The 16,109-nt window shown below is 43.4% G+C and overlaps 1 protein-coding gene across 11 annotated transcripts in view; it reads left to right on the forward strand.

Annotated features, from left to right (window-relative positions):
* The first annotated feature begins 11,788 nt into the window (after positions 1–11,788).
* Positions 11,789–16,109, forward strand: part of PLEKHA5 (pleckstrin homology domain containing A5) — a 170,128-nt gene continuing 165,807 nt past the window's right edge. For 4 of the 11 annotated variants that reach the window (XR_012653600.1, XM_075051347.1, XM_075051345.1 and 1 more), the window contains exons 1-3: positions 11,789–11,949; positions 12,116–12,192; positions 15,241–15,298. Coding sequence is in view for 10 of the 11 variants with exons in the window: in XM_075051347.1 (XP_074907448.1) it covers positions 11,852–11,949; positions 12,116–12,192; positions 15,241–15,298 (233 nt within the window). In the remaining variant the exon portion in view is untranslated. The remainder of the gene's footprint in view (positions 11,950–12,115; positions 12,193–15,240; positions 15,299–16,109) is intronic. The other 7 variants (XM_075051338.1, XM_075051340.1, XM_075051339.1 and 4 more) reach the window with 4 other exon arrangements.

A 16,109-nucleotide genomic window follows, 5' to 3' on the forward strand; every position in this document is an offset into this window, starting at 1 on the left:
CTACAGATTTTGGTACATACAGAATCTGTTAAAATTAAATTTTAAAACAATTTAAAATAATTGTTATGATCCTGCTTAAAAGTTACATATGTTAAGGTTTGAAACACTTCCCATTTTGTCTTCAGATTTTCTAGAGTTTTATGTTTCCTTCTATGCAAGGCAAGGTTGTCTTGTTAGACCTACATGTGGTATACATTTTGTTCAGCTTTGTGTTCACTGTCAACTTTACCAGTCAGATATTATGCTAGTAATCTTGGTCCCCATAAGGCTGATTTCTTCTGAAGACTAACAGAGCACTGAAGAAATGTTTAAGGGATGCAACTGTAAACACAGGGGCTGTAGTTAGCATTGATTCTTTCGCAGGAAAGCTTTTGCCAAAAGCTTCTTGTGTCACTTATTTCTGATAGTATTTTGGCTTTGGATAACCTAACAAATATCTGACATGCTGAATGAAGCAACTATCATTCCAAAACCATACTTGTATTAAGTTCTGTGATGCCTATGGAAGTAATTGGGTTTTTACTTAAAAGTACTTATCCAATACTTCCTGTCTTGGAAATAACTACAGTGCCTTGATACTGAAAAGCAATAAAGAACTGTGACACCAAAGGAAGTGACAAATTATCTTAATCTTATTTTGTTCCTTTTTTCTAACCCTGTGAAGACCTGTGAAATGCATTTATTTATAGATTCCTCTCTATCACCAGTGTAACCAAGCTCTCCTACAGCTAACTCTTTCATTCCTGGCAATCACAGTAAAAGTAGCTGATAATTTCTCACATTTTTCTTGGAACATTTTCTTTTCTTTCTCTAGTTTCCTTAGGAACTGGCTATAAACAACTTATATATATATATATATGTGTATGCAGTATAGTAATAGTGCATATGTCCGGAATCGAATCAGGTCTCTTTCAGGTCTGCAGCTGAACAGGGTTGGGTTTTTGTTTTTTTTCCCAGTGACAACTGCTCCAAACTCAATTTTATCTTTCTTCTACTTACATTAATTCTTCTGTATTGTGGTTCTAGTGGTTCTCTAGGAACTGTCAATCAACATCTAACATAGCTTTACCAGGTGAACATAGAATCTATAGTCTTTTCAGATATATGACTGAAACACATTCCAGAATCAATTTGAATTTCTCATTCATTTAGATTTTTTGTGTAATATGCTGCTGTCCATCCCATTATGTTACCTCCCATGGAAATGTGGAAGCATCTTCTGATCTCAGTCCTCTTTGGGTGGGTTCCACTATTTTTAGCCATTTGCATGCCGCTGTGATGTGGTTACATACTGTTGCCTTCCTTCCTTCTTGTCACCTGTACTGGATGCAGTGTACAACCAGGCCCTCTTCTACAGTTTATTGTTATTCTTCTCTTTTATAAAGGTGTTCTGGTGTGAGCGTTTCTATGGCACTAATTTTATTATACTGGAAGTCTGTCTTTCTCATTTCTCTCATATTTCTTTTGTTTGACTTCACAGTGTTACTGGAAATGTTGTATATCCTGCTGGTGGCATAAACAGTGCTGCTGGTTTACGTGATCTTTTCACTAATGGTCAACAAAATTTAAGAAATTGTTCCCTGGGATAGCTGAACTGGTAAAACATTTTTTTTCATGGTCATGTAAACAGCACTGAACAGCTCTTGCTAACAAAACGTCTTCTTTTTCTGCTTGTTTTTTGTTGCAACAGGCAATCTTTATAAGTGGTGCTAGAAAAAAGATCTATCATCAAGCAGGAATCAAGCATGTCCTTTCCTCTGCAAACTTTCTCCTTTCCTTTCGACATTAGTAAAGGGACGCACAGATGATAATGGCATTGTCCCATCTCCTACCACAAATGTTAGGACATTTATCCGATACTCTTGTGGCTTTGTTGAATGCAGTTTAATACACCCACTAGGGTTTACGTAACTTCTCTAGCACGGTGGCAGGGAGCTCTGCTGTTGCAGCTTGCTGTGAAACACCAGCAGTCTTTAGGGCCTCTGGCATACTGTTGCTTACTCCTGTTTTCTATTGAGCAGGGTTGCTTCATTTTTCTGTGCTTTTGCAATCCCCTCTGCAGTTGTTTTTGTTATAGGATCTATTTAAATGCCCTTCCCCCTGCCTTTACTCAGGAATTCTGATTTTCTTTTTCTGTCATTTCCTAAGATTTGGGATTACTTAATTTCTTTCAGTTTCCCAAGAGTTCTCTTGTCTTTCTTTCAAGCTTTTCCCAGCAGACTGATCTCAGTGAGATTTTCTTGTTTTCTTCCTAACTTGAGAATAGTATCCATTTTTTTCTCATGATGTTTTAGGAATAATAATGCATGGTGGCAAAGCTTTGAGAAGTTAATCTCTTCAATTTGCAAGTCTGCCATATGCATTCTTGCCCTCTCTAAAACCTGAAATACTAAAAAGTTACAGTAGAGTTTAATACTCTCTGTAGCTTGATTGATGGAAGGAAAAAGAGCATGCTGCAGTGGCATGAGGAAAGCAAAACAAACAGAGTGCTTATCTGGAGAAATAAAGCAGCTGATGTAGACTTACAGAGAAGCACAGATTTCAGGGTAGAAAATGAGATCATCAGCTACAGAAAGAGCAAAATGCAAAGCTAGAAGCCAGTTGTAATGGAAGACTTAGTACAGGAGAGAGAAGAACAGTGCCACATGGATATTAAACACAGAGAACAAGTGGGCAGGTAGGAAAAAAGTAATATCCAGAACAGACTGGAGGGAGGGAAGCCTCATTATTCACAGCACCAATCTGACTCCTCTGGGGACCAGCTGGAGGTGCAGAATTTTGCAGAAATTATCACAAGAGCAGACAGGTGTACAGACAGTGTTGGAGAGAAGATGCAGCCTTCAGGGAAAACAAAGAGCAGAGGAGAGGTCATTCTGTCACAGCTTTTACCTGTTTCTGTGCTATCCTGGTCCTCTTTAGAAGGAGCAGAAGTGTAAATGGAGGGAGAGAGCAGCTGAGTTAAAGCAGAATACTGGGAGAGGAAAAGATGAGGAGGAGGAAGTAGGGTTCAAGGTGAATGGGCATCAGCCATTTCAGAGGCAGAAAAAGAAAGTTGAGAAAGGGAGGCAAAATGAAAATGTAAAAGCCAGCAGAGCAACGAGGCAGAAAGGAAAGAGAGGGAAAAAACCAGAAGCTTTTGGGTACTTAAATGCCAAATAATGAAGGGGAAGTGGGAGTGCAACCTACAGGGACTTCAGGGATGCTAACTCTACATGAACAAATACTTCAAACAAGATATTTTAAACATGCAGAAATCTGTAGAAAAAAATTTGACATTAAAATTGCTCAATAAAGAAAATTCAATTTCAGAAAACTGAAAGTATAAAGATAAAAGAAAACTACTACAAATCAAGCTGGGTTAACCTTTGCTACAAGCTGGGACAAATGGAAATAACTGGGGAAAAAAAGAGATGTATTAGCAGCAATATTTAACCAGGGAGCTAGAGACGGCGTGCGATCTGTGAACTACTAAGTGTTTAATGAAAGATAACCCTGTTTTCAGTGAATACAACCCTGCCACACAGGGCTCCTGCCTCCCCTGGGAAAGAGAGCTCCACAAATAAAAAAAAGGGTTGAAAACCATTTGAATGACAATAGTATATGAGAATATACAGAGTATGACAGAACTATATGAGCACAAAACTTAATGTACAGACTAGGAACTGAGAGTGTGCAGAACTAGAGAGACAAATGACAGTGGGTTTCTGGTTGCAATCGAGTGACCCATTGTGTTAGAGGACGGAACACTCTCCAGTACAACAACTGTTGTCAGTAATACTTGCTGCCAGCAACTGGCTTAGTGGAGCATATTTAGTTTCTCCTTCACAAATTCCTTCCTCTTTTGTATCTTTATTACTTTCACATATATGCATGTTACCCTTTTCTTGTAGTAAAGATGCCTTTTTTATCACTAATCTAGCATTTTCTTTAATGCAACTGAAAAGCCTTACATGTGAGCACCAGCAGAGGTAAAAACAAAAGATGGCACAGAGAAATAAAAAACTAGAAGTGGTAAATGGAGAACACTATGGAGCAGAAACTAAAAAAGTTCAAAGCAGATTAAATTCTCCAGAAATGGAGGATATGGTTGGAGGAGATTCAATCAAATAACACAATTTTTCTTTAAAAAGGAGATAGGACTGACGAAAAGGAAGATGAATTAAGGTAACTAACTCTCTTTCTGAGTACTGCAAGACCAGAAGCACCAGATTGCAAATGAGAAATCCTGTGCTATAGAGATTTGAGAAAATATTGCGCTCTTGGAAAGACTGAAATATTTGAGACACAGCAGTTGTATAACTGAAACCAAAAAGGAAATCTTTCAAGGTACTTATAATGTTTGAAAGTACTGTCAATTTTGTAATTTTCAAAATCAGATGTGAGATCAGAATACTATAGGGATCAAGAGACCCAAAACTCAGAAAAAGGATTCTAGAAGAACACAGTTTTAGCTTAGTAAAGACTGTGAGAATTAACTTGGCTGCAGAAGAGAGCTAGATCTGATTACAGGCTTTGAAAGGGAAGCCAGCTGATGCTACACAACCACATCACAAAATGGAGCAGCAGAGCAGATCTCAAGATTCAGAGGTGAAGTCTGAAAAATGCAATCAACCAGAGTAAATTTTCAAGAAATAATGGAAGAGACTGATTGGAAGAAAATGCACAGCTATATTCATAAGAAGCAAAAACATTTTGCAAAAGCTCCCCATCAGTGTCTTTAAAAGAAATAGTCTGTATGGAGGGTTCTTTCTGGGAACTCTTCAAATGATAGTTGTGTTTCAGATGGGATTTGTCTCCTCTGACTACAGCAGTTTACGATATAGGTCTCTACTTCTGCCTGGGGAAGAATCCCATTGTTGTTAAGAGAGTGCTAGTCAATGTAGTCAGAACAGTTCAAGGTGTGATTCTGCTGAGTGGATACAGGTACCTACATCAGAATAAGAACTGCACCATAGACTACATTGACTATATTGACTAGCCCACTGCTGCTGTAAAAGCAGCCTTGGGAGACACCTTCATTCTGTCAGAAAAATACAATCTCAGTACCTGAAATACAATGAATATGAGTTGGACACAATTTTGCAGGTAAAGTTTCAATAATGTTTTTTTCAGTTATATACCTATCCAGCACAAGTAGGTAAAACTCCTGTCATGCAGTGAACAAAATATTCTTACTGCGAGTAAAATGTAAATCAGATGTAAAGGAAACAAATGTGACAGAACAAAACTCTGTCTTACCTCCCATTGGGAGGGCTGAAACTATGGAAGAAATGGAGTTCATGAAGATAAAATGAAAAAGATGTGCACAGGAAAGCTGAAGTACACGAAAATACAGCAAAATAAGAATAGAATTTCTAGTAAAGAGTCCAGGCCAGAAAGAAAGTGCTAAGATGATAAAAGGTGAGTGCTCTTAACAACAAAACAACTGTTGGAACAGATACTAGCTCGTATCTAAATATACTCAAGGAAACCTCAGATCAACAAGTTAAGAGGTGGCTTGGATTTGCCTATGATGCTGGGAAAATTACAGATTAAAAATAGATTACTTTTCTTGTTATTCTGCTATAACACTATCAAAGAATATCACTGCTACACTGGTAATCTTATGTCTAGTCCATAAAGACTGACATACGTATCACACCAACTGTGGTAATTACAGAAAATGGACCATGATTTGATTATGATGTTAAATGTCTTGCAAAAATAGTATCACTTAAAACACTTCACGGCCAAGGTATCCACAACATAATGGTTTTATGGAAAATGTCATCAAGGTTGCAACAAGGGTGTCTACAAAAGTCTCAAGGGTGAAACACTATTATTTCGCCTTACTCTGAAAACAGACTATCAGTTGCTGAAAGTTTAATGGGGAGAGCTTAAAATTCATTATAAAGTTTGTACTATTAAATACAAAGATACTGGAAATTCTTACTAGCTCCATTGAGAAGAAAAAAGGGGGGGCAGGGGCAGGGAAATGCACATGAGAAAAGATATGAGAAAAGATCACATAAGTGAAAACCCTTGCAGCCACAGGGCTCTGTGTATCTTCCATAATGCAAATCACAGGTGAAGCCCTTCCAGATATTCCACATTAAGTTTCTCCTTATTTGTTCAAGCAATTACTGAACAAAGACAATTCTTAGGAATCACACAGGTCACCTTCTGCTTCTTTCAGAAGAGAGAAAGCTTCTGCATCTCCTGGAGTTTGAAACAGAGCAGGGTTTTGAGGAGCTGGACAGCAGCAATGAAGAGAACTGTGTGAAGAAAAGCAGATGTTGGAAGTCTACCAGATACTGAAGAGACCTGTGACACAGAGGAGCCAGCTGAGAGACAGAGAATTTATTTGTGTTGTACTGTATATGATTTTCTTCTGGATGATTCAAATGAAAGGGTTAACTGAAAGATGAATTTCCTGGCTTCAGCCAGCTGTGGCTAACAACTGCTAGTAAGAGGACAAGTGGGATATTGAGAGAACTGCATTTCCCTCACAAATTCTTTCCTTCCTAATATTATTTTAAACTAATCCTGGTAATAAATATGATTAAAAAATGTCATTTGACTGTTGTGTGAAATTCACAGACAGCCATTGTTATGGTAGGCTTGAGGGCTTCCTAAACAAGAATACTGTTGAAATGGTGTGAAAACAAAGAAAAGAAGGTTCCAGCAAAGCAGCTCTTGATCTTAAGGCCTCAATCTTTTTTGAGGTATTGAATATTATACGATCAGTAAAAGAAACCTGAAGGTCCCAATTATGGCATCCATCATTTCAGGCTGGAAGACTGGGTGAGAAGCTCACCATGGTATATGTGATATGGACAGTAAGGTAAACAAGTCTCTGAAAAGGGACCTGTCACAAAAAGAGTGTTCTCTGTTCAAAATTGCACCGAATGGTCAATATGATTCTGACAAGATGATGCTGGTTCAGAGAGTAATAAGCCCTTTTGCCTTTCTGATGTTGCCTGCCAGGGAAAAGCAAATGTCATGCTCTGGCTTTGGAGTTTGTTTTGTATTAGTCTAGCAGGATCTTTAAAAGAAATCAGTCTCGTATAAGGATTCACTATCCCAAAGGTAGCAAAATTTTCACATGACACAGCTATACCTGGAAATCATTAACTGTGGCTAAAAAAAAAGTTTTGAAATGAGCAAAACTGCTTTTTCTGTCAAGCACAGATTGCAAAACTTACTAAACTGCAAAACAATGTGTTGTTTCTACTGCCTGAGTAAGTGCAGGCTTTAGTTCTGTATCTCACAGCCTGTGAAAACAGTCTGCTAGGCTATCTAATGCTGATGACAGGGAGGCTAATGACCCAATGCTTGTTCACTCAGACTGATGCCTTACGCCAACCCAGAAGAGGACTACTCTGCCACTTGTACCAATGACCCCCAGAGAAGCTTGCAGCCTTCAGAGCTACCAGACAGGAGCCCTGAACTGTTATCAGGCTCTTTATTTAGAGCACAGAAGAGGCTCCATTCTACCAACAGAGCTGTCTGCAGAGGCTGTGTTAGTCAGCTTTTTTCCTCTCTCTTATTTCCTCTGACCAAGGCTAATTGTTCCTTTCATCTACACAGAGATACCCTGACTCCAGAGAACGTCAATCAGCGTATTTGTTGACTTTCCCTCCCTCTGTCATTGAGGAATGTAGCCTACATGGAGTGGTTCTTCTCTTCCTACCCCATGTGTTGGATCTAGTTATCAAGTGATCTCAGGATGAGTTGGATCAGCTTATAGATCTGAGGGGAAATGAATTATTTGAGAGGATTTGTGATTTATTTTCTACCAGATCAGCAAACTGACCTAATTCACCATGGGCTGCAGTATTGGTACAGAGGCAAGAAAAATTCACATTTAGGGATGGGGCACAAAGGAACCCGCCCTTCGGAAGCAGCTCCCTCATGAGAATGCGTAATATAAATCCACACCACCACCAATGGTCTTTTCTTGCAATGTTAAGCATTATATTGCCTTGCTAGTTAAACAGCATAAAAAATGTGAAGTCACAGACTCCATGAAATAACCTCATCCAATTTGATTCATATTGACACAGAATCAATCCTGATGAACACAGTTCTGTGAAGAGGCTTTAGGTGGAGCGTCGGGACTGCAGTCCACTCCCTGCTTCAGAGGCTACTGGCTTTGTCAGGTGCTATGCTTAGATGTAGTCCTTTTTTTCCTGGCTCATCATATGTTCATTGTCACCTCATACTTGTTGGGAGAGGTGTGGGTGGATTTCTCTGAGTCTTACTCAATGAATGTTCTCCCAATGCTGGTTTTTAATTAATCCCATTTAAAGGGATTCATTGTCTTGTGGGCAGGGTTCTTCTGCCCCAGGAATTTTAAATATTTTTATTATGAATACATTATTGAGCCAAAATTTTTTTTTTAAAACATCAATAAACTTACTGCTCCCTTAGTCCTCCCTGACCCTGAGGGAGTTGCTAGGAAAGGTACAGTCATGGGGAGGTGAAAGAGGAAGGAAAAAAGGTGGGGTCAGAATGGAGAACCACAGGAAAAAGCTCAGTGGAGTTCTTACTTTTTATCCCAAGCTCCCAGTGATGGGTGGCCGATATACTGGTGGGAGGGCTCTGCCTCACATACAGATTAACAACTTGCTCCACATCCTCTATCCACTTCCCATTGGTGACAGGAGCAGCAGATAGATCAGGCCATACATGCAGAAAGCAGAGAACAGTTGTGTTAGTGGTGGTCACCACTCCAACACTTGGTCTTCAACTCTTCTGGGAAAAAAAGTGTTGGCCAGATGGGAGCATCCTGATGGATTTCTCCGAGTCTTATAAATCGGGTTGACCAATTTCACATTTGGAATCTTTAGCTCATTTTTACAGTAAAAAATAATGATGTGAAAGGTACAATATGTAGTATCTTAAATTATGCATGGAGTTGTTACGGTGATATAAACTCCTTTTAAAAGAGATTTTTACTCCCCTTAGTGATGTAGCTTTTAAAAATTATTATTCTTGAGTCCCTCTTTGAAGAGCATTCAAGCACTTATCTGACTGTAGAAAAGATGTACTCTTACTGAACTTTGCGAAAACTCAATGTGTGATTTGTTTTTACCAAACTCTTAGACTAACTTTGAAGCAAAAGTTTTAACTATGGAACCAACAGCTGCCTTCAAATAGAAGAACTGCCGGCACCAGCCTGCACAAATGATGCAGGTGTGGTTTCCCTCACATTCTTTGGAAATTCATGAGCTCTGTTCCACAAAATTGGAAAACTCTGAGCTCCCAGAAATCACTGCGCGTTCATGGTACATGGCACCTTGCAGGATCAGTATCTGCAAATACAGTCATAACGTACGTTCCATGTGTTCCAGAACTTATACCGAATTTTATTTGATGACTGTTTAACACAAAATACATAAGAGTTCCTGAAAAAATGGAGCAGAACCAAGATTTTCCATCACTCCCCAGATGAGCTTCCTATTCATGAGACCAGCAAGTCATGTCACCACCCTATAGCCCAATAATTACATTTGCAAAATAATGTGACTTCAAAGGGTGAGGAGGAGCACCTTCAGTATACTCATCGAATAGTCTCAGTTCAGAGTAGCTTATAGCTTGGAGCAAAAGCCTTTTCCTGAGAAGAGAGTGACATGGTTTTAAATGGCCTTCATCCTTCAGGCTGAAGAGGTTTTCTGTAGTGTTCGTGGTGGTGACTCTGCCGCCAACCTGTTTGCTATGAGTTATACAGAAACTAATCTTGTCCTTCTTGGGTGTGGCCTGAATGCAACCGATTTATCAGGCCTCTGCGGCACTTGGAGGAATGCCTTGCCTGAGAATTCAGCCAGGCTCTGGCATATTTTAGGTACCACGCTCTTGATTTTACCAAGATGGTAGCAACTCTAAACATATGCAAAGCAGAAAGAAGGCTGCAAGGCAAGGTACTGGCAAAATTTAGTTGCCTAAGGAAGGCGTTTGGCAAAGCACATGCTGGGATTAGGCAGGATTTATGCACTGAAATCCTACCTAAATACCTAATTTACGGATCTGCGCCAATATAAGCCTAGCTGTGCTGCACGTCCTTCTCTGCCAGAGAAGAAAATTGATTTTGCATGGTGGAAGGTATCTAGTGTTCTAGAGATCAAGAGCACTTGGTCTTTGCTTTAGTTAGGCTGCATGAGGAAGTATCGGGATATGACCACTACCACGCCAGGAGCCCAAAACACATGTGATTTCCCCCACGCTGTTGCCAGGCAGCTTTCCACAGGCCTTCAGAGGAAGAGTCATTATTCACTTTTACTCATCATCCAAGGGCTCTTGCTCTTAGGAGAGAAGGGAACTGTTTGTAGAATAACTTGTGTTTTCTCCAGTGTATCTTCTGGTAGTCTATAAATCTCAGATGCTGTCAGCGGTGAGTGGAAATGAAGGGTATTGTTGGACAGGGAGGAATTCTTATCTCCAGTTACTTAAAGATAACTTAAGATCTGCTCACATGTTCGCTTCTCTTCAGGTCTGGAATATCTCGTGTGGGGCAACTGGGCTTTAAGGTTTTGACTATATGGTGTGATGGGGACCAAACCACACAGCAACTTGTTCTGTCAAATTTTATTTTTCCCAAGGTGTTCAGAATGGGAGAGAGCACAAAGCTGCTATGCAGAACACGGTCAGCTGTGAATTTCAAATGTTTTTGTGGACACAGGAATACCATTGGACTTCCCAGCTTTACTCCTCATTCAGAAAGTGGTTTGGTAGGGCAAGATTCTCTTAGAAATATCACGGTCACGACGCAGTTCTAGTAATTTACATTTGTCACGTGTAACTTAAAGGTGTGCATAGCTATGCATAAATGCACATGCGATCAGGTTATTCAGGTGAATAAAAGTACACACACACACACTTTCATTTCTGCAGACGTGGATTTTACCTGAATTACCACCATCTCCCTAGACACTGAAAACACGTATGCGCGCCATACCCTAGATCTTTTAAAGGACAGGCACACAGTGCGGGCAGTGTTGTTTACGTGAGGAGCAAACAGGGCACCTCTTCACTCTGGCTTCCGAAGACTATACTTCTACGTAGGAAATTTTTAGAAAGCTTGAAGTCGACGGTATGAGACGAGCGTGTGCACCCCTGGAGGAAATTCGACAAAAGTTTTAATTTCCTGTGGGAACGCGCGTCCTGAAGACCCGACGGGAGATGGCCGGAGGCGGTGCCTCCCGCCGGCAGGACTTCGCGGGGGGGGGCCCCGGCCGGTGGGAAACCCCCCCCCGGCAAGAAGCGGGGGCTTCGTTCCCCGGCCAGCTCAGACGCCGTGCCTTCGGCCCAGCGCAGTCCCCGCGGCGCAGGACCGACCCGGCCCCCGCGCTCCTCACACCGTTACCGGACCGCGCCCGCCCGCGCCGTCCGGGCGAGGCCCCCCTCCGCCCGCACCACCGTCGCCAGCCGCGGCCGGGCCTTCTGCGGGGCAGCCCTCGCCGCCTCACGGGCACTGCCTTCCCGCCCGCGGCGCCGCGCCGCGCTCTCCGCGGTATAGACGCCCCTGTGAGGAGCCGGCGCCGCCCGGCGGGGCTCCCGCCCTCCCGCCCGCCGGAACCCGCCCCGCCCCGCCCCAACGGCCGCGGCGGGGGCAGGCGGCGCGCCCCCGCGGGCGGCCGGCCAGGGCGCCGCGCGCGCCCCCGCGGCGGGAGGGGCGGGCCGGCGGGGGGCGGGGAGGGGGCGGGGCGGGCCGCTGGCGCCCCCTCCCCCTCGCGCTGCGCCCTCCCCCTCCCCAAGGTGTTGGCGGCGGCGGCGGGGACGCGCTCGCTCGTGCCCGCGCCGCCCCCCCCCCCCCTCCCCGCTCCCCTCAGCTCTCCCCGGCTGCGCTGGTAGCGGCGGCGACGGGTCGGCCATGGCGGCCCCGGCGGAGCTGAGCGCGGAGCGGCTGCGGGCGCTGCCCGGCAGCTGGAGTTACGGGATCAGCCAGGGCGGCCGCGTCTTCTTCATCAAGTGAGCGGGGGGCCGGCGAGGAGGGGAGCGCAGCGGAGTGGAGCGGGGCTGGGCCGGCGGGCGGGGGGCCGGGAGGGGCGGGCGGGGGTGGGGGGGGGGGGGGAGGGAAGGCAGGCGGCGGCGGGGCTGCGCCTGCCTGACTCGGTCCGTGTGTCCGTCCCCGCAGCGAGGAGGCGAAGAGCACGACCTGGCTGCACCCGCTCACCGGAGAGGCCGTGATCACCGGGCACCGCCGCAGCGCAGGTAGGCGCCCCGCCTGGCGGCCGGGGTCCCCGGCCCTTCCCCGGCCCGGCCCGGCCCGGCCCGGCGAGCGCCGCCCTGCTCCCCTCCCTCCTCCCCTCCCCGCTCCCCGGGGTCTCGCCGAGCCCGTCGCCCCGCGGCCGCCCCCCGCCCCTCCATCCCCCGGGCTCCCGCGCCCCGTCCCCCGGGCGGGCTCAGCCCCGACGCCCCTTCCCCGCCGCGGGCAGCGCCTCTGGCTTCGCCCCGGCGCCCCCGGGCCGCCGCGGGGGCCGCCGCGGCCACCCGAGACAACTCCTCGCCCCGCGCTGCCCTCACTTCTCGCAGTTGTTTGCCCCCCGGGTCGAGGAAGAATGACATTACGGCGCAGCCCCGCGTGTCCGGCTCGCCACCTTTTTCTTACAACGCTCTCCTTTGCCCCCGTGTCTTTCCTCCGTGCCCGTGTGATCCCTCTTTCTCCCCTCGCTTTCCCTCGCCTTGTATCACCCCTATAACGTTGTGTAGTTGCCATCGGAGACCGCCTCGTTCCTCTGGTGCTTCTTACAGGCTACCCCGGCTATTCACCTGCACAGCATCCTGTCTCGGGTTAGCGTTAAACCACACACCTTACCTCTGTTTCCAGCCGTACCTAGATGTAACCACGATAGGTACACTAGAAACGGGGAGGCTGATTTCACTAGTCACCTAGAAGCCCTTTTCCTCCCTGCACTTCCATCTAGGCTGAGAGTGTGGGTGGTTTTGAAGTGACTGAGAGGGGTGGAATAGGTAGGAGGAAAAGGGACTGAAACGTTAGGAATAACTTGGGGGGAGGAGGGTGGAATCGGTCTTCCTTGCTACTGCTGTTTGTTCCACTCTGGAGAAGTAGCAGCAGGAGGTGCTGGAGGAGGAGGATTTACAGCAGACACTCTGGAGACCCAGAGCCAAACTCCGACTGCTGGCATTGCACACAGGCTGCATATGCCGCTGGGAGGTGGTGGAGTGTAGTAATAAGTGCAGTTGTTTTTATGTGTGTAATCACTTGGATAATCGCAGGAAAATCTGCAACTGAATTGGACTATATCAGATTATTTGCTTTTTATGTTTGGTTAATACTTACGCATTAAGAAATCAGAAACAGCCTTTTAGAAAACTGCGGGCAGCCTTTCTTTTTTCTTTTTTTTTTTTTTTTGAGTTGGGAATAGTTTAAAAAGCACAGGTTTCTGGCTATTAGAACTCTGCAGTTTGATTTGCAATGAAGGTCTGTTGTTTGTAAGAAGTCATTTAATGCCGGGAAATAGAACTACTGATTGCTATCAGGCTTCTCTTTCCACCGCTTTCAGTACCCAGATTAATTGAGAAACTGGCCTTCACTTACAGCAATATGCATGGGGGCAGATGTATGTGAAGTGCTTTGCTTGTTGGACGCTAGCATTAGCTGAGTATTAATTCTTTTTTTAAACTATTACCAGCGTCTCTGTTGACTGATGGTGATTTCCCAGTAATTTGCTAAGTGTCTCATTTGTTTCTGCCATTAAGTGCCTTCTGAAGGAAATGCAGTTTGCTTTTGAGTACCTGGAGTATTGTATGTAGCATAGCAGAGTTATTATCAGGTAAATTAAACTTCTTTCTGAACACAAGAGTGAGGCATGACCTTGAATATACTGACCGTGATTTATCAATCAGATACTGAAGTATCTGCGAAACAAACCTGTTTCTGTAGTTTTCCTCATTCATGTGTATGTTAATGAATCTCTCCATACATAGTTGTAATCAAACGGATTAACTCTGGGTTTTATGTCTTGTTTTTCCCTGACCATTTTTTTGGAACCTAGTCAAAATATGTTCAAAATATGTCTTCTCTTAAGAAACAATTTTTGAGCGAATAACACTTCTTTTGGAAGTGTATATTATTATAAAACTCCTTATTAAATAATACCGTAAGATATTTACTGGATGATGAGGAAAGCTTTGTCCTCCATTCTGAACTGAAGTGCTTTTTATTCCTTGAGATATTCAGCACTGGAAAGGTATTTTTGCAAAGTTGTTACAGCAGTCATAAATACTTCTGCTAGAGAGACTTCCTGTTTGCTGTACTTTGCCCTGTGCTGTTAGCAAAAGACACCTTGATTTTTGTTCTAGAGAAGACAGGAGTGAAGAAAAAAGCCAGCCTGAGCAAATAAGTGAACTGGGGGGGGTGGGGGGGGGGTATCTCACATGACCTGGACTGAAAATTTTTTTCTTTTAATTAGGAAATGCATTCTTGCTTTTATAATTCAATGAGCGAGTCCTACATATTAATTATTGTTTTTAGTAACTGGGGCAAACTTTTAAGGGTAGCGATGTATCTAGACTTGCATAGAGGTGCCCAGCATCTTCAAAGCTTCCATTACATCAGGAAGCTGTTACTTGAAAAAAATTGACCATTCGTGGTGGGGTTTTCTTTTTTATATGCGGGCTCCTGACTCTTAAGAGTGATAATGGAGAAGGAGAAGACATACCTACTTCCTCCACTAGATTTGCATTGAAAATTATTTTCATGTAAAATTGAATAGAGTTGTAAACACTGCAGGAACACTTGTTAGTCACAACAGTGGTGGAATTATGCTAATATAATGCTAATACTCTGTGGTGTAGTTGATATCATGCTTGTTAAGATGCTTGTGACTTGCATGTAACGCAAACTCAGTAAATGGATTTTTGTTTAGCTCTCTGCCTGCCAGGTAATTTGATGCTACTGAAGTTCCAAGCAGAAAGATCTGGCAATGACCATGAGTTCTAGTTACTGGTCAAAGGAAGGAACATTGTTAAATAAGGCCACGCTTAAACCCTTATTGTTATTATTTCAGAATGAGAAATCCAAATCAGATTTTCATGCATGTAGCTTCTCTTGGATTACAGAATTTAAACTGAGACAGTATTGTGAGTCAATTCTAAAATATTTGTTTATAGGGCTAAAGTTTTCAACAACTGGAATCAGACACACAGTATTTTAACTGCCTTAGTTTTAGGGAGTAGACCAGTATGGCTAGCATCATTTCAAAAGGTAATTGGAATGTTTTGCTACTTGTTTTCCAGACTTACCCACAGGTTGGGAAGAAGCTTATACTTTTGAAGGTGCAAGATATTATGTAAAGTAAGTTGAATGTTTATCTGTCACAATACTATAATTTTCAGATAGTTTGTCTAAATGTTGCTGCAATCTTGAATGTATTCCAGACTGAATTTAAATGTTATGCTATAAATCTAAAAGGAGTATTCAAGCTTGTCATAGTGTATGTAGACCTCTGTTTACTGAATTCTGCACAGCTAAAACAATTTCTTGAGTTTTTGTGTTAATACTTTTAATTAAAGCTGCTTGAGTATGCATATCCAAATGAAATTTCTGCTGTGAGTGTAACCATCTAGCAACAAATGTCCTTGCAAGTCGAGAATACCTTGAGTTTGTCTGTTTGTTTGACGCTTGTGTGTGTACACTGTCATGTCATAAATGCTTTCAGAAAGGCAAGATCTTGCTTCGTCACTGGGAGAAGAGTCTTGGTTCAGCCCTATTCTCTAGTAATTACATAGTTTAAAGCCACTGTGAAGGTTTAATGTGGCTATTTTCTTTGCAGACCTTCTGTTTCTGCTTCTGGCATTGATTTTCATTATCTTTTTATTCAGGTTGTAGTATGCTTTGAAGAGTGTGTCCACTATGGTAGACTTGCTGTGTGTATTGTCTTTTTGAATGAGAGGCATGGAAGTAGAGCTCTTATGTAGAAGTCCAGAGGTCGTGTTGATCAGATCTGTACAAATTCTTGCAAGCTTTTCCTCTCTAGATAGTTAGACCATCCTTTTCTGGAAAATTTTAAAGTGGCACCTATGTATATTGGTCTTGTTAATATGCTTCTTTTTCTGTTACTTCACAGTTTTCAGGCTTTTCTCGATTCATTCAGGAGTTTTTACTC

The sequence above is a fragment of the Buteo buteo genome, chromosome 19 (assembly GCF_964188355.1).
Source record: "Buteo buteo chromosome 19, bButBut1.hap1.1, whole genome shotgun sequence".
Lineage (NCBI taxonomy): Eukaryota > Metazoa > Chordata > Aves > Accipitriformes > Accipitridae > Buteo > Buteo buteo.